General features: G+C 34.8%; 1 protein-coding gene across 3 annotated transcripts in view; it reads left to right on the top strand.

The window, feature by feature from the left end:
* Positions 1-19,406, top strand: part of LOC145267110 (uncharacterized) — a 42,476-nt gene that overhangs the window by 16,556 nt on the left and 6,514 nt on the right. For all 3 annotated transcript variants that reach the window (XM_080123134.1, XM_080123132.1, XM_080123133.1), the window contains 4 exons: positions 2,504-2,607; positions 5,106-5,251; positions 15,451-15,574; positions 19,235-19,309. In XM_080123134.1, the coding sequence (XP_079979260.1) occupies positions 2,504-2,607; positions 5,106-5,251; positions 15,451-15,574; positions 19,235-19,309 (449 nt within the window). The remainder of the gene's footprint in view (positions 1-2,503; positions 2,608-5,105; positions 5,252-15,450; positions 15,575-19,234; positions 19,310-19,406) is intronic.

The following is a 19,406-nucleotide window of genomic DNA, read 5'->3' on the forward strand; positions in this document are numbered from 1 at the left end:
ATTCTTCCGATTATAACCCAGTTGAGTATTATGTGTGGATGCAGTTGAGAAAAATATAAACCTTACCATCTGCATGAACAAGGCTGAGCTAATTGCCACGATCAAACTTGTGTTCAAGCATCTCTTGAAGGAAACATGAAGACTACTCAGGTGTTGCTTGTAGGCCATAGTATTGGTCTCAGTGCAGCTTATTCAAATGAGCTTTGTTTAGCAAGAGATCTTCGAAGAGATGTAATTTTGAGACTATATCAATTATTGGTCAAATCTGACATTTTTTCTTTCCTTTCCAAAACATGTAAAGTTTATTCCAAACACCCTGTGTCTCCATGCAAAGCTGTGTGTAAGCAAAAAGGTTTTATGGAAATTATCAATAGCAAAAATAAGGTAAATTATGGCAAAAGGGACCCACAATTTCAAATTGAAATATAATAAACTATAAATTCTCATGAGCTTTGCTATACATTTCCTCAAAATTGAATAAGTCATCAAATTTTTCAAGTAGGGAAATTGCATCATTTGTGATACAAAAACTAAACATTTTCGCTTGATGATGTGAAATTAAGATGCTGTGAACTTGCATATCATAAAGAGCAGTCATCTCCCCCCCCCCCAAATGATGTTGTTTTCTTTCTTTGTTAAAATTAGGAATTCCTGCATCCTGTGATGTGTGAAGTAATCTAGGATTTATCACATTGGATTTGTAGCCAGATCCACAACATTCCTCCAACTTCTGCCTGTTGCTTGCAAAATCTCTCGACTGTCATTTTTGATCTTCTCCCTCTTTTCTCACTCAAACACTTGGTTAGCAATTTTCTATGGCGTCAATCTCAAAACATGCCTAAGGCAGCCTAGATGTCATTTGCAGATTATTTAATGAAACAATCTGTTAGTTCATTCGGTCTCTGATTTTCTGATTCGTAATTTGAGTGCTCCATTTGATCCCTAGAATCTTTTTAAGGCCTTTGGAATCAAATGCATCTAATTTCCTCTCTTTGCTGATTTTGAGATGTAAAGTTTCACTTGCATATATCTGTGTAGACAAAATGTTGTTGCTGTAGAATCTTAATTTAGTTCTGAGAGTTGATTTTGTGTTTTTACAGATCTTGCAAAGCTGATTAGATGCTATCCAGGCTTTTCTTATCCTGCAGCGCAACTTGTAATTTATTTTACCTTTGTTTATGGAGTTTCCTAAATAGGTGAAGTTGTCAACTATAGCTATTTCATTTTTGTTAATAAAGACATTTGTAGATTGGCTAGTGTATCCGCCTAGAGAGCATGTTTTCAATCTTCTTGGCACTGATATTGAGACCAATGCTCCCTGCTTCAACTTTGATATTGTTGACAATGACTTGTAAGTTGGCAGTATTCACTGCTAGTGCAACAATATTGTCTGCAAAATCTAGATCAGAATTTTGATCCATGTTTTGCCTTTTTGAATATTCATTTAATGGTTATGGCAAAGAGTAATAGCAAAAGCAAATCTCCTTAATATACACTGGTGATTACCACAAACCAATTACTGAAATTATATGCAACATTTAAAGTTTGCATAAATTTGCTAATGATGATTTTTTTTTTCAACAGGTTATTTTCATGCAAGATATTCCACATTAAAATATCTGCGGTCCTATTACCACTTACTACATCATAACTCTAGCATTTAATTTTTGATCAGAGTCATGGAAAACACTTTTTGGGTGACATCTGTATTGAATATCTCATCACTAACCCTGCAAAATAAGTGCAGTGTAAACTGTAAAAATGAATATTCCAACTTCAAAAAGTACAATAACAACCAAATCATTGAACCGCACCAAATCTTTGGGGATTACAATCCCAAAGACAGGGTGGGTTTTCTATTAGCAGGAAAGATGAAACTCTCTTTCTATTGATTAAGAAACAATATATTTTGCCAGCAACTGCAGTTATTGACGGTTTGTCCATCAGCATGACAATGATCATTTGATCATTCTAGGGATGATGGATGACATGTGCTGAGAGTTTATTTAAACCAAAGCTGGTTTGTGCAACTAGCCTGATCCAGCGACAGAACAGGATTAAGACAGCTTGAGGCCAGGTGGAATGCAGGAATTGACAGAAGTGTAGATACATTCCTACATATAGTCTCTGGTATTCTAATATGGTCACCCGTCTGGTACTGCCCATGCTCAACATTGCTTAACTTTAGTAATCTAACAAGAATTGGTGTGTCAATGGATTATGCCATATCAACTGCAGCTATATCAGATGAACAGAAACCATACAATAAATTTGAATAAAATGGATACCAGAACCTGTCTATGAAACATTCATTGCTGAAATTCATTGGAATCGCTTGTCTAGGGAAACCTTTTTTTAACCTATTTGGACTGTGATTTTACTGATGTGTTCTCAACAAATCTCATTACAACGTAAACATACTCTGATTTATTTATTTGTAGGTATATTTTGCCCAGAAAATGTATGAAAAAATAAAATAAATTTGTTTGTTTTTTTTCCTCAGATCTGTTCCCTTTCTCTGCAAAAAAGGAATTTGCATAATACACAACTTGGTGATAGAATAACTGTATTAACAACAGCCGTGTTTTTAATACTATTTTTTATCAGGTTTGTACTTTTTTGCAACATTTTTATTTCTGTTGAACAATTGATATTCATTTCTCCCACGTTGAGATCATCAATGTGTTGTATTTGTCTATCATTTTTTGAAAATGATATGATTAGATTGTATTTCACCAACTTTCAGCAAAAATTTAAGTTGCTGCTGACCTTAGATTTAACATGATTGCCGCAACATGAAAAGCAACAATTATGAAAATGGTGTGTTCATTGTGACAATATCTATGAATATGTGTCTACACTTGTGATTAGATTAATTCAAGAGAGATTTTAAGTTATTACAAAATGTAATTTCTTTGGGTTCTTATGCTAAATTTGAAATAATGATTTCATCATCAATAAACAATTGAATGTACACCTTATCATCAGTTTAATATTTGTTTTACATGGCAACATATGTTAAATAGTTTTTTAGAAATTAACTTTTAAACTATTTCTAGCCAGGTCTTTATTCCTCTTCCTCTCAAATCCATATTTATCACTTTCTCTAATATTTTCCTTGGCCTTCTGCCAACTAAGCCTGTTATCTCAACTGCTCTACATCTAGTAGCCCAAGCATTCTCATCTATTCTTTCAATATGGCCATACCAACAAAGTCTCCTGCTCTGCCGACATTTCTATGTATTCTTTTTATTTTTTGATTAGCCTTTTCTGCATTGGCCAATGTCAATATAGCATAATTTGATTAAAAATTTTTTACATAACTGTTGGAGACACCCCTCCATGGGATTAATGGACTATCCCATGACGTCACTTCCGGTATTGAGTACCGGTGCGCGGCAGTCAGAGATTGGCACATGGTCAAGGAGGTTGTGTGCAAATGCCCTACAGTTGAGGAATGGTATTGCTCAATCTGCTTTTGCCTGTAATATGTGAATACATGTTCGTTCCTAAAAATCCTGTGTTCCTTCGTTTTATTACCATTTAACTCCATAACAATAACATAACTATCAATGTTCTCTTTCGTTTAACTGAATATTGATCCCCCCTCCAATTGATATCTCTGTTCACACATCTCATAGTGATCTTGTCTGATAGTGGATGGATCTGCAATAAAAAATCAGCACTCAACCACAAAAGATGGTCATTCAATTCACCAATGAGTGTCTTTTGGAAGATTCAGCCAAGTTCATATTTACTGTATAAAAATGCATTCTTAATTATGATCTCTTGTCTTTTTATAAGACGGAAGGAGACCAGAATTATAAATGCATTGCTTCATTCAAACTAATTTCAATACATCTAAAATATGTTTTGTCACTGCACTTGTTCCATCCTGACTGATTGATTTTCTTATCTCGCTTCCCTCATCAGACCTCAGTTCTACTACATTTCTGTTTCCTGAGCCCTTATGATGCCCCCCCCCACTCCCCCTGTGTCCGCTCTCTTCTCAGTGCCCTATTTTTTTACTTTAGTATGATAAAGGAAAGGAGATAATTTGTTTCAACAAAAATTTCAACAATTGATTTTTAAAGATTTTTTTTTTGTTATGAAACAACAAAAAATGAAAGGATAAAAGAGAATAGGATAAATGTTCATTTAAAGATTCTGAATCGATACACTTGTTTCCCTTTATGGGTCCAACCATTTTAAAGTGGAGGATCATTTTAACATAGTAATTGAATGTAAAATAATCTATTTCTGGCCTATTCTAGCTTTTTTTTTTAAACAATCAAGTCCGAGCGACAAAGATGTTTGGAATTGCATTTTTAGTGTTGTTCCTTTTTATTTCAATGGCAAGTGGGTTTCCTTTAAACAGTAAAATCAATTATTGAAAAAAATCTTTATTAGAATAAATTTTTGACAAAATCTAAAACCGTGTTCTGCCATCCTAAACTAAAAAGTCCCCCTCCCCCAGTCTATAATACATCCTGTTTATGTTTAAATCTTCCTATGAACATGATTCACCGTAATCTTAGCTGACATACCCACAAAAATTTAACAAACTGTTAAATGTTCATACGCATTTTGTTCCATTCTTTCTCTTGAATTGATCACAACAATTTTTTTAGATGAAGATTGATAATTTGGATTATTCAGACTCCTGTTCGCATCTTGGATGTTATTCTCACAATGATTCGGCTAAAGTAACTACAGCCTTCTTCAAGTGCATTTTGTCATCTGCACTGGCTCTTGAACGAAACCCTTTAATTGTTTTTGTAAACCATGACCAGGTGGTACAGTAGATATAAGTGATAATCAATTCTAATTGACAATCTTCTGGAGGTTGAAAGTTCAATCCTTAATATGCGCAATACCAAGAATACAACTATGAATTCCTTAAGACTTCTACACAGTCGTGGCTGAAGGAAAATGGTTTGAAATTCCATACAAATTCCTGAGTTTAATAAGACACATCTGGAGATTGTAGGTTATGCGATTGACATCCAAGATGAGAATAGAAGTGAGATTAATCCAAATAATATAGCAATTGTTTTGTTTTATCATAAAACAATTTGTATTTAAAAAAATATTTTTACTTTTAGATTTGTTGCTTTATTAGAAAATCAGCCCCATTGGGAGTTTCTTCGTTCCAATTTTTTTCTTGGATTTGGTTATTTTATAGTCTTCATTGGATTCTGCCATCTTCAACAAGGAATGAAATCGTTAGGATTTCTTCAAATATTTAAAGGTATGTATCAAACCCATGTAAATTAATAAGAAAGGAATGTGGCCATGAAATATTTGGGCAATATCTGTGACTTTGATCACATTTAGATATTCATGAAAAATCAATGTGTAGTCTCCAAGTCTTTCATAAACAACAAAGGGAAAAATATCTGAATGTTAATTTCACATCAAAAATAAAAAAATAACAAAGAATGAAAATGTCTTAGATGTCATGAATATGAACTTCCGGTCTCGTCATGGAGTAGCGGTAAGACGTCAGATTTTCTTTCACTTTCTTTTCCGCCTTCACGTTACGGGTTCAAGCCTGCCTGCCTGCCTACTACCCCCCCCCTTTTTTTTTTATCAACACACACCTTCAAACACCTGGGCAATTCCGGGCACTCAGGCTAGTTTTTATATAAATACTAGTTGAAGTACCCAGCGTTGCCAGGTTGTAATAATAAAATAGTTTAAACAAAACATAAATTCATAATGGTGAATATGTTTTTTTGTTTTTGTTTTTGTTATGAAAATGATATTCATGAAAATGAATTATTCTACTGTAAGCAAAGTGTCGTTTTAAACATGATAGGCAACAACTGAGAATTTGACATTTGTCGTTCAAGATATCCTTAAAAGTATGAACTGTTTTCGTCTTCGGTCATGATGGATTTCATTCATTCTTGCATTACAATTAATTTTGAACTTTGTTATGAAAACTGCAAAATATCAAGAAAGGAATTTTACTCAAAATCTAATGATTATTTATAATTTATCAGTTACAAAAAATTCTATTTTGTATGAAAATTAACGTCCATATTGTGTTATAATTGTCTTAAAATTATTTGAATACAGTAAATGTTTTGGGGAAAATTTTTTAAAAACAACAACGAAAAAGAACCATAAACACGCATGCGAAAATTTGTAAGGAAATTTTTATCAGAGAAATAAACCTGTATTTTGTGTTGTCATAATGTCCTGTGTAAGAAACTCTATCAGAAAAATTTAAAGTAGTAAAAATGCACACATTCGGAAAAATTTGCATTTTTTGTTTGTCATTAACATTTGTTTATCTAATCGATAAATGAATATAAGTATATATGTATATATATATATTTCGTAAATGTAATGTAAAGTCTGGGAAAAAAACATGCATTCAGAACGTTAAAATCTTTGGTACTTGTTCAGTGTACAAATTATGGTGAAAGAATGTTAAGAAAGTCATTCTGTACACGTGGAGGGAGGCTTTTTAACTGTTCTGCACTTTCACCTAACAATTTAATTAGAAAAAAGATAACATATAAATTTAATTTAACTTTATAATACTATCTTAAATGTAACACAGTGTGTACACTGCAAAAAAAAAAAAAACGAATATTTATTTGAAATTAATAATTGTCAATTTAATCAGTCAAACAATAATAAAGATATATAGGTATGTCTTTGTATAGTTGAATTAATGTTTGGAATGTTTATTTTTATAAAAATAAAGAAAAATACATTCGGAGGCATTAGAATTTTTAATTTGAAAGTAGTATTTGTCTAATCGATAAATGAATAATAAAAAAATAGTTTTTTTTTTCGTATTTACAAATTTAAGATTGCAAGTAAAAATGACATATTTCATTTTTTAATTTATTAATACAAAGACATGAAAAAAATGAGTTTGTGTCATCAGCTAGAATTGAAATCAAAACATCTAGCGTTTAAGCCTGATGTTATTTTCTAAACAACTTGAAGGAATGAAGCGAATCTGCGCATGCATATAAAAACAAAAATGTTAACTAGTGAGAATGAACATTTTTACAAGTAAATTCGCCGATGTTTGTACGCAATATACATGTATGTAAACAAAGATATAACTCACTATAAAACATCCTTGGTGCATGAATATTATTTCTTGAGAATTTCAGTGTTATGTGACCAGTAGTTCAAGAGTTTACCTGTTAGATATTTACACACACACACACACACACATGTACTGTTTTATTTATATAAATAGAAGATTAGTGCTAACACCAAAATAGGATAATTTTTCCCTCACTTTTTTAATGGAAAATGTACATACACATAATATACTACACATATATTCTCAGTATTTAATTCAATAATGACTTTTTGTTTTATTTTACTTCAGTCGAAGTTCTCAGAAATCAAGGGGCCCACAACCAGGGGCTAACACTTAAACTCTATATGAGATACATAGGTATTCGAATGTTCCATTTAAGTTCTTTATCTCTCAAGCACTGAGTTAGTAAAGAAATTGAGAACATAAATTTCCTCTCCCCAATTAACCATTTTTATATGTTGTAGTATATCTTTCATTTTGGTCTCTTGGTCTTACTGGATTCTAGTCTGGTGGAGTATCCAGCTTCGTGCTATTACTTGAGGTAACATCACTTGGAGAAGGTGCACCATTCCTCAGAAAAGATAATGTGGGTTAGCCATAGTGAGGAAATCTTATTTGGGCAGCGAATCCTATGTGATTTTGAATATTTGGTCAGGCTTTACTTCTATGGAAGAAGTATCCTCATGCCAGATTGTTCTGATAAACCCCTGTACAGAGAGACCTTAGACACTTAAGGACAGTATTTAGTAGGCATTCAAGTTCTCTCCATACTCAACGTGTCAGTTCAATTCTCAGAAATCTAGTACTGGTCTGACCTTTCCTTTTGTTGATCGCAGAACGGCTATTAATGGCAAGATGCCCGATTCAACATCATTTGTCCACGGCAACAGTATTCCCTCCTCGATCCATCTGTCCACTTATCGTTCAAAATCCTTTCTTGCTCCTCCTTTGAGCGAGTTATCGTAACATGCCACCCTGTTTGTTAACTTTAGTGGTTCATTCTTTGATGCCCACTCCACTGTCCACTGATTTCCATCGAATTCCGCTCTAAAATCCGGATCCCTGATTGATATCCAGTTCTTTTCTCCAAGTTTGATTCCTTCATTTATCTGCTCTGTTATTGTGCATCCAGCTGGTCCGAACCTCACGCCATTGCTGCCGACTGTGACACTTCCAAGTCGGCATATTACTTCCATTCCGACAATCGCTTGGACACCAGGCACCAAGGTGATCGGTGACAACCGCATGGACTCTCATCTGGTGATCCTTGATTTCAATTGTGACAGTCTCCTCCCTCGACATTTCACTCATGATCCATCGAATGCCACTACTTCGCCCTTCCCTTTCCATCCTCTAACAAGGCTAGTGTGCACCATGGTAGTGGTACAGCCAGTATCCATCAGGGCCAAAGCTTCTTGTCCTTCCACCACGATTTCACACTTGGGCATCTGTTGCGAGCATGCCATTATTCCCAAGTTGGGGCAGCTGCTGGCGCTTCGGCTCCCCTTTGACAGTTTCCCGGACTCTTGCAGTTAACTGCCATGTGACCACTCTGACTACACCTGTAGCACACAGTCCTTTCCCAGAACTTTCTGCAGTCTCTCTGCAGATGTAGGTCCCCATATTCGAAACATGCACCTCGCAGTCTCGGGTGGCTTTTGCTCTCATCCTTCCATGCTGTTGCCACCGTTCCTGCGGCCCTAGAGGGTTGGGTGCTCACTAATATTCTTGCAGTTGGGAGCAGATCACTCACCTCCAAAGTCTCGATACCTGGGACCTGCTACAGCCTCTTGGAAATCTCCTCTGGAAACCCGGTAATGAATGCCATCTTTGCTACGTGATTCGCTACCTGTCTCCGAATTCCTGCCAGTTCTACCTATATTTTGACTTCATTTGCATACACATCGACGGATTCTCCTGTTCACCTCTTCTCCTTTAATTTGTTGTACGCCTCAAACGGCCCTTTCGCAAATGCCTGGATCAATCTGGCTATGATTGTCTCAGTGTCCTCCTGTTCAGGGGAGCTCAGCTCCAAATATAGGGCTAGCATATCACCCTCCAGGAACAATGGTATCACTGTGGCAACATCGCCTATCTTTTGGAGCTTTGCCACTAGGTCCACTTTCTTTAACCAAGCCACTGCATCGCCTTCACCATTGAACGGCTTTATCATGTTGTTCAGGCCGGTAGCTATCACCGAAATAGCTTGAAGTTTTCCTGGTTTAGGACAACAAAATTAAAGAAATAAAGAAAAAAGAATTTGTCTTTGCAAGCCAACAACCGAACTAACTTGTCAACTCCTTTTATACATGTCTTTTGTGTGATTTTGTGTGACTTCCACCAGAGAACATCTTTTAAAACTATGGGTGTCATCTTGATTTCTCTCTCTCTTTTGCCCAACCTCGCCTGAGACACATGCAGTAAGACTTCTGTTCGTTTGATCTCTTTTTCTCCTTTCCTTTTGCTAACTTAAAATAATTTGTAAATGGAAGTTTGATCACATCTTTGAAAATATTTTGTTAGGTTAATTTGAAAATATTAAAAAACCAAAAAATGTTTTGAAATATTTTAAATGATTAAAATCATTTTCTTTTTCTGAGACTTTTGGTGTTATTACACCAAAAGTTACAATCAAAGAAGACTGTTTTGTTTCTCTTCATTTTCTGGTGGTATTGACCCTAAGAGAGTCAGCCCCTTTTGGAGAGAGAAAAGGATGTCCTAAAAAGCAAGAGTCTTTTTTTAAACTGGTGTATTATATTGACAGTTTCAGAAGAAAAAAATTTTTTTTTTAATTTTTAATCCTTTAATAAAATATTTTATAATATTTTTGATTTGCTAATATTTTCAAACTGAAACAATTTGTGGCTAATATTTTAAATAGAACATTAATTAGATCGATATCATAAGAATAACTTTTTATCATTAATATTTTTATCTACTTCTTTGTTTCAAATAAAATCTATGTTGTAGTAATTGGATTTGGTTCAATGACAGTGTTCATCCAGTTAAAATTTTTTTTTAGAAAACTTAACATTTCAATTACTATTTTATCCTCTGATTTTAATGTCTTTGGAAAGTATAATCTACTAATAATGACATGTTGTGAGATTTTAGCGTTTTTGCTAAAACAAAGTACAATCTATGTACTACTACTTGCCGCTATTGCTGATTAAAGCAACTTTACACAGACAATTGACTGGGTCTGTCAGCGTAAAATATTATAAAACAATCTTGTAATAAGCAATAAAATGAATTTACTCAGAAGTTTCAAAAGGTTATTTTTGGCAAATATCTTTTTAAGTCCATACCTAAAAAGATATTTACTAAAAAAAAAAAAACTTCTGATTTTGGTTCTCCGATTTATCGGAGAGGGACCTATGTTTTCAGTGGCATCCGTGCGTCCGTTATTCCGGATGATTGCCAGATAACCGTCTATTAGTTTTTCCTGAAATTTTGCCACAATTGTATTTCATTAAATAGATGTGCACAGTAAAAAAAACTTTTTGCAAAAATTCCCATTGCATCCCCAGAGGCTCAAAAGAGGTCAAAAATGTCCAAAAATGAAACGTTTTCCTGTGTGGCTGGTGTCATTGCCATATATTCAGCTGCACATGTAAATAGAGCTACAGTAGATTGCTTTTTACTTTTCCAGGCAATAACAGGTTCTTCTTCATTTAAGGAAATTTTTTGTCATTTTTGTCATCTTTTTTTTATATTATACACCCATTTTCCCCCAACTAAATTTTTGTTTTCAGGGAGGGTTGTCAGAGTGAAACTTGTTTTCCTTTAAGGATTCATCTTCTCCATTGCCAATTTCCATTTATCAGCCTCCGGTGAATTTATGGCTTCATGATATGATCCAGGGATAGTTTTATTTTCACAAGAATTTATACATTCTTCATCTTCATCACTTAATTTATTGCTAGTGACGTAATCTTTTAAATAAGTGGGTGATTTTCTCTGTCTCAATGGGTAGCTTGGATTTCTGTTTTCAGAACTGTCATTTGTTCTGTTACTTGTCTGTTCGCTAGCTTGACTGTTGCTATTATCTATATCTCCCTCGTAGATCAGGAAGAAGTTCGTTTGTTCTACTCTCATCGACCATGTGTTCACTGAAATGGTCAGGATTTATTGAAGGAACCAAAGCTGGATTAATATATCTATTTTGGTTTGCAATATCCTGAGTGGTCTCCCTTTCATCGCTAAACTCATTCGTAAAATTATATCTATTTTGGCCCGTGTTATCCTGAGTGATCTCCCTTGCATCGCTAAATTCATTTGTAAAAGTCATTAACTGTATTTTTTTTTTTTTTTTTTTTTTTTTTTTTTTTTTTTTTTTACAGATTTCTTATCATTGAAATATACAAAATAGGCTGAACTGTATTTGTCATATCCTACAAAAATTCCTTTTTCTGCCCGAGGATCTAATTTTGTTTTATTTTGCACATAGGCGTAACACGTTGTACCAAAAATGTTCATATTTTTAACATTTGGTTTTCTACCCTTTAGTGCCTCATAAGGTGTCAGTTTTATTCGGTGATTATAGCACCTATTTCGAATATAAGTAGCACACAGAAAAGCGTATGGCCACAGCTCATGAGTTACATAAGACTCTATTAGCATGCATCTCCACATTTCAAATAACGTTTTCCATCCTCGTTCTGCGGTTCCATTTTGGTGCAGTGAGTAGGGGGCTGATGTCTTGTGTCGGATTTTATGTTGAACAAGAAGTGATTTGAATTCTCTTGATGTGAATTCAGAACCGTTATCACTTCTTAATCTCTTAACCCTTCCATAAGGAGCACTATTGGCTAAGAATTGTTTTGTAGCGTTGACTGTGTTGCTTTTGTTCTTGAGGAAATATGCCATCACATAGCCTGAATAGTCATCAGTAAATGTTATAGCATACTTGTAACAATTCATACTAACAGGTTCTATTTCCCCAGCCAAGTCACAATGCACTAGTTCTAATGGAAACCTTGCCCTTTCATCTGGTTTTCTTGATCGCAAATTTTGCATTTTTCCAAGAGTACAAGTTTCACATGGTGGTATATTGTTTTTCTCAATAATGGTCATTCCCTCAACAATAGTTGGCATCTTCAAAATATCGGAAATATTACAATGGCCGAAAATTTTGTGCCACGTGGTCAAGTCGCACCTCGTGTTATTAATACTATTTGTTATGCATTTATTTAAATAATAAAGTTTCCCCCCTTTCTTTATTTTAAATTTAACGCTGTCTTTGGTGGTTAGCATAGCATGATTTTGTGCAAATTCCATGCTGCAGCCTTTCCCTATAGCGGCTTGTATTGACAATGTTTTGTATAAATGTTGGTACGAATAAAACATTTTTTAAATAAATATTATGTCTCTTTTTATAAATATCGTGTAATGTTATTTTTGCCGTTCCTTTCTTTAATGCTATATTATTATTTATTTTTTTTTTTTGATCCGTCGGCAAGCTCAATATAATGTTCTTCTGGGTTAAAGTCACGTTCAAAAGTAACAATTTTTTTTCATCATTAATAATATGAGCAGTAGCCCCACAATCGACTAATAGTTCAAAGTTATCTGAAATAATATGAGGGTTTATTCTTACCTTGCAGTATGAATGGCTGTTTCCTTCAGTTTGTCTTTTTCTGCAGAATTTTGTATCATAAGTTCTTACTTTGCAAAATTTACACCACCTGTTTTTGTTAAAGTTTTTTGCGAAGTGGCCATATTTGTTGCACCGAAAACACGTCGGAGGTTCTTTTTTATTTGATGTCTTCATGATGGCGTCTTCCATTTTGGGTGTTGTGTTTTCCTCATATGATCGTAGTGATGCCTTGAATTCCATCAAAGTTTGTGGTGTATCTCTTTGGGTAACTATGGCTTTTAATGTGTTGAAGGTAGACGGCAACCCCTTTAGTTACATAGCTTTTGCCAACGTGTCTGAAATTGTCTCTCCACCATTTCGTAAAGCAGCTATAGCTTTTTCAGCATGTATGACGTAGCCGGTAACATCTTCATCCTCGTGTTTTTGGAGGGTAGACAGTTCGGTATACAAGGCAATGATTTTTGGTTTGTCTTGGGACAAATAATGTTCTCTTAAAATTTTTAAAGCTTTCCTTCCATCATCTTTCACGTCTCGCATGATTAATGCCAAACTTCTATCATCTAGAACTTGTATAAGTTCTGCGAATATATCCTCGTTTCTCTGCAAGTCAATTTCATCATCTTCCTTTTTTAACTCGGCTTTTAATTTTAGCCTATGAAGGTGCCCCATGAATTTTATTTCGAACATCTCATAATTATTTCCATTACCATCAAACATTAGTCGGCTGGGGCCATAACCTGTTAAATGAGACATGTGGCAATCAGTAAAAGAAGGAAGGTCCACGTGTGGAGATAGGTTATCAACATCTTTATTTTAAGATGGTTAACACCGAAAAGAAAGAAACATGACTCCTTAAGGGAAGAGTTCTCAAACCAAAGGGGCATAACTCAGGATGCTAAGTTTACTCTTAACATTGTGTTTAATTTATAGTTGTGCATAATTAGTAAAATAAACTTGCTTATTTTTTTTCAAAGATTTTTAATGGAAAAAAAGCAGTACACAGAATTGAAAAAAAAAAATTGTTTCAGTCTTTGAGTTCATTATGTAAATAAATACTTATGTATGCCTCAAAAGAGAATTTTAAAAAAAAAAAACTTATTTTTTGTAAATACTTTTTATATGAATTTAAAAATATATTTTTCAAAAAATAACCTCAACTGAAACTTATGAGTAAATTCATTTTATTGTTTATTTTAATAATACCACAACAGATTTTGTGCTAACAAACCCAGTAGTTTATTCATGTTGAAGTTGCTTTAATAGCAAATCAGCAGCAGGAGCAAATAATCGTACATTATATAGTTGTACATTTTTAGTTAAAGTTCCTTATGTATGACTAAAATTCAACACAACTAAAATGTCCGATTTGGCTCCTGCCGATTCAAACAATTTTACACATTATTTCTATATGATAAACAGCAGGAGCAGTCAGTCGTACATTGAGTGAACATAATTTTGGTCGTACATTTTTAGTAAAACCCGAGATTTTAGGTATTATTTTATAGTTATAATTTATATTATATATATTATTATTATATTTTATAATTTATTATTTTATATTTTTAAGTATATCTTTTAAACTATAATTTAGAAAAACAAAATGTTTAAAAAAAATGGTCCCATATGAGGTTTGTGTAGGCTGAAGTAGAGGACTGTCTGGCTACTGGCGTTAAACTGAACATGCTGCTGGTGATATCTACTTTCGCGTTTTCTCCATCTAATGCTGGCCTGAAACTATAAATCACTGTACCTTAAATATTATTTATAGCAAACAAAAATTGAGCATATTCCTCATCGTTCTAGTGATTATTTTTCAATCTAAACATTGGAGCCTGACTTTAGAATCAATCAAGAGTAAGGGGCATACTTTCTCTTTTAAACTTTACCAAATAAATATAATTTCTTCTTGCAAATACTTTATTTGGTCCCCCAACAAAAGGAGGATGGACCTGTAAATTCACCCTCGTCCATTCATCCGTCTACACTTTTCTCAATTACTACGCCTTGGAATTTTTTGAAATTTGGCACAAACATTAAACATGATATGAATAAAAAAGTAACAGAACAGATTTTCTGTAAAAACTCTGGTTGCCTCCCCCCTAGGGGTGGCTTTCTGGTTAAAATAGCTAAAATTGGCACTTTTATGCTTATTAAAAAAAAATTGATGCCTTGGATTTTTATAAAACTTTCTAAAAAATTTGTAACAAACTGATTTCTCTATAATTTTGTTAATTTATACTTCACAATAACTCTTGGGCATGCCCCAGGGGTTCTTTTAGGGCTAATCAAAACACTCCATTTTTGGGATTATTTTACCATATTTGTTAAATTTTCTGTATGTCTATTTAGCAGTTTTGCATGGTGCTGAACTCTAATTTAAATACGTTAAGGCCTTAGACCTTTTGGGCTAAATGGGGGGGGGGGTGCTGAACTTAGTCATTTTTTTATGCACTCACGGAGAGACTATGCATGCTTCACTTGTTTCCTGTAAAATTTGTAAATATACAGTGTTTCAATGAAATAAAGTTAAAATATCGAATGTTTTTGTTGCAATATGCAAATTATTTATTGTGTGAATTTTCAAATTCTAATAATGGCTTTGATAGCTAAACTTTAAAGTTAAGAAAGACTGTCTCGATGCGTGTTTCAACTTAAATTTAGCCTTTTTGTTTTGTAAATATCATGTTCTACAAAAGAATTATCTCCCTTTATAGGAAGCATAACCTGTAAATATCTGCAATAAACATTAAACATCTTATTTCTTTATTTCCAGCTTATTCTGTTCCAAAATCGGTCCCAAAAACTCCTTCAGGTTTTCCAACGTGCACAAGTTCCATTGGTTTAGAATCAACCTTATATTTTGGAAACAGCCTTTTACATCTTGGAGCGTCTTTAATGTAAGTAACTTTCTGCCTTGAAATGTATTAAAAATAACTTGCAAGTGTGGCATAATGTGGCACTAATAAGCCATTTGTAAGGTTGAATATTTGAATCCTTTTAACCTCAACTAATTGCTTATAGTTTATCTTATTATTCTCATCGAGTTGACATATTGTAAGTAGTCAGCTAAATGGATAGTCGTGTCTCTTTTTCTTTTTATACTAATAAGTCTTGACTTATCCAGACTCAAAAGCCACTAAAGGGTGACTGAATCTGTCAGTTACACAAGGAACAACACCCTGAGATAACTTGAAAACAATGGGTTAAATAGGCAAAATTTGATTATTTAAGAGGGTGGTTTAATATAGATTTGTTAACATTAAACTTGAAAATGATCATGTTGTAGTTGACCAAAAGGTAGCTTCATAGTTTTGTTCCATAGATCGGAAGATTTTGGAAAGAAACTTTGTTCATGGAAGTCCCAGAAAGTCTTTGAAGTGTGTTGTAGGGTAAGGAAACTTGGTTGTGCAGACCAAGCTTTACTCAACTTAAACCCAAGGTACAGCCTGCAATACAAAAGAACCTAACGCTCCTGAGACATATTGTAAAGACAGTGATATATGAACAATGTACATATACAACAATAAATAAATAGTGAGGTAAAGTAATGAAAGCGAGACACCCATATGTCTGCACCGATGCTGAGCTTGTTTCCCATTAGTCTCCAAAACATAAACAAATATGAAAACGCTCGCGAAGTATGAAAATGTCACAGTAACAACAAAGTTAACTTACAAAACCAATATAACATTCTTCCCTCCTAGAAAGAAAATGATAGCACTGTAGGTATGCGTTGACACAGCAGACCTTAGACAAACTAGAACAGAATTAATAATATACACAAACACATGTACACATCACCCCTCCTCTCAGCCAAAGACATCTATACACCTGATTTAGTCCCAGCCATAGCGTATAGGAGGTTTTAAGATACGAGTAGATTTCCTTGTTTCACATGGAGTGTCATTTTCACAGTTCAAGTGTTGTACCTCCTCAGCAGCAGTCTCCTCCTGCGCTGAGGCTGTCTGATCCTCTACGTTAGGTACCACAGGTGTTAGATGAGTCTGTCCAGGTTCCTTAAGGTAAGTTCCTTGAATAGTTGAGGTGTCAGGACACCGGGCTAGATCACAGACAGATACCGTAGACTCTCGCCCGTCAGAGTACCTGATGGTGGCATAAGTGGGATTGCAGTCAAGAAGTTCAACCTGATCCACAAGAGGGTCATTTTTGCTGCTTCTTACAAACCGTCGCAGCAACACAGTACCAGGTGTCATTAACCAAGAGGGCAGAGAGTTTCCATGAATCGAACATCGTTGAAATGTAAAGAACCTTTCATGTGGCGTGGTGTTGGTAGAGGTACAGAAGAGTGATCTTAAGGAGTGCAGCACATCTGGAAGAACCAGGTCCCAGTGAATATCAGGTAAGTTACGGGACTTGAGAGCTAATTTGACAGATTTCCAAACTATGCCATTATATCGTTCCACTTGAGAGTTGCCTGTAGGGTTGTATGGGGTCGTGCGACTGGTTGCAACTCCCTTTTGTGAAAGGTAGTCTTTTAGGTCCTTAGACATGAAGGAAGTCCCTTGGTCAGAATGAATGTAGTGTGGCATTCCACAAAGAGTAAAGATCTGCTCTAGACATTTTATCACTGTCGAAGTGTTCATATTAGGACAAGGGAATGCGAAGGGGAAGCGTGAATACTCATCAACCACTGTCAGCATATAAGGGTTACGTGAAGCAGTAGGTAAGGGTCCCTTAAAGTCAATGTTGAGCCGCTCCATCGGTTGTGTTGCTTTTATTAGCCTCCCTTCTGCAGGATTGTAAAACCGAGGTTTTAAGTCTGCACAGATCCTGCAGGAAGCACAAGTTCTCTTCACTTCCTCTGTGAAAAAGGGGAGATTTTTTGTTCTTACAAAATGCAGCAGTCTGGTTACCCCTGTATGACAAAGTCCATTATGAAGATCTGTGAGGGTTGATGATGTAAAAGCTGAACAACAAAATGCTCGAGTGAGAGTATCTGGCACCACATTTTCCTTCCCTGGTCGATATCTTATAGTACAACTGAAGGCTGCAAGCTCCAGTCTCCATTCTTGGATCCTGCTATTCTTGATCTTGGTACGTTTTCTACAGTCAAACATGAATGCCACAGAATGTTGATCAGTCACAAGGTTGAAGTGACAACGTGCTAAGAAGTGGCTCCATTTCCTTACTGCTTCAATAATAGCAGTAGCCTCCTTTTCGACTATGTGGTAATGCAGCTCATTCCCTTGTAGTGTCCTGGACATAAAAGCAACAGGTCTGCCTCCCTGGTTGAGTACTGCAGAAACAGCAACATCAGATGCATCACACTCACCCTCAAAGGGCAGGTTTTCATCCACAGAGTGAAGAGTGGCCGCCTCTAGTTCACCTTTGAACTCATTAAATGCTTGTAGTGCCTTTTCATCAAGTGGAAACCTTCTTACTTTCACCAACGGTTGTATTTTCTGCGAGAAGTTTTGAATCCATTTAGCATAATAGGCAAACATTCCTAGTGTCCTTTTTAAAGATCCAGCATTTGATGGTGCTGGAAGCTCCTGTAAAGGACAAAGTCTCTCAGGATCTGGCCTTATGACTCCCTCCCCCAGGTGGGATCTGAAAAAGAGATGCCATGAAGATTGACTCGGCTTTTATACCAAAACCGAGTCACATGTTTACAGGTCATGTGGTGGGGGGAAAAATGGATAAAAACTGTGTGATAAGTGGAAGAGGGGGGAAAAGAAAGGAAATGAAGACAACAGGCATTTTTGGTTAACCGCTACTAGGAAGCAACTGTTGTAGGAATGAATTTATTTTTTTGGAAAGGAAAAATCGGCAACTGAAATTATCTCAAAAATATATTCATAACAAAATAATGAATATTGAAAATTTCAATAAATGCACATCTACTGGTAAAGAAAAAAAAATAGATAAATCTTTTTCATGGGCTCCCTTAAAGCTTCTCCAGAAATAAGAGATGAAATTCGTCTATAAAATTCCAAACTTTGAATCATCTTTGTTGTGCTGTGAGTAAAAAAGAATGAAAGAAGAGTTAGTAAATGAATATATCCATGAGTAAGATAAATATATTGTATGCAAAGAACATTTAAGAGTTCATGTTATGAGAATGTTTGCATTAGAAAGTGTGTGTGTGTGTGTGTGTGTGCAGCTGTGACCTTGTTGGATTCTTGGGTCTTCTTAAAATTCATTCTACAGTTGATGGCAGAGGATCCTTTTGCATCTCAAGAGAGAAGTCTGGGGGTTGGTCTGATCAATGTGATAAGTTGTTGGTGATGGTGTTTCCTGGGAAAGAAAAAGGAAATGAACACTGTGCAATCCTTTTCGTAATCTCATGTCAGGTACTCAGCTCGTCTAAGAGACAATCGTACAAATATCTCGCTACCAAACTCTTCACTCAGGTTACCCCTTCTGTAAACCTAGCCTCTATCATGATAGTTCCTTATGCTTCAGTAGCAATAAATCTTTAACAAGTTAACAAAAGTAGTAAAAAAATGTTTTTATCACCTTATAGATATTTTTAGAAATCCTTATAAATTATTAATTTCATCGTGTAAATTCCTAACTCCTCTTTTCTTTTTCAGTTATGCGAGTCAAGCCGGAATTCTAATCACATTTGCTCTTGGCTTCAGTTATATCGAAATAATGTACATCAGAAAGTGAGTATTTGAAGATAATCCCATTAAATATAATCCATTATAAAAATTTTCAGAAAGTGAGTATTTGAAGATAATCCCATTAAATATAATCCATTAT

This window comes from Euprymna scolopes, chromosome 42 (assembly GCF_053919585.1).
Source record: "Euprymna scolopes isolate OS-2025 chromosome 42, ASM5391958v1, whole genome shotgun sequence".
In the NCBI taxonomy this organism is placed as follows: Eukaryota; Metazoa; Mollusca; class Cephalopoda; order Sepiida; family Sepiolidae; genus Euprymna; species Euprymna scolopes.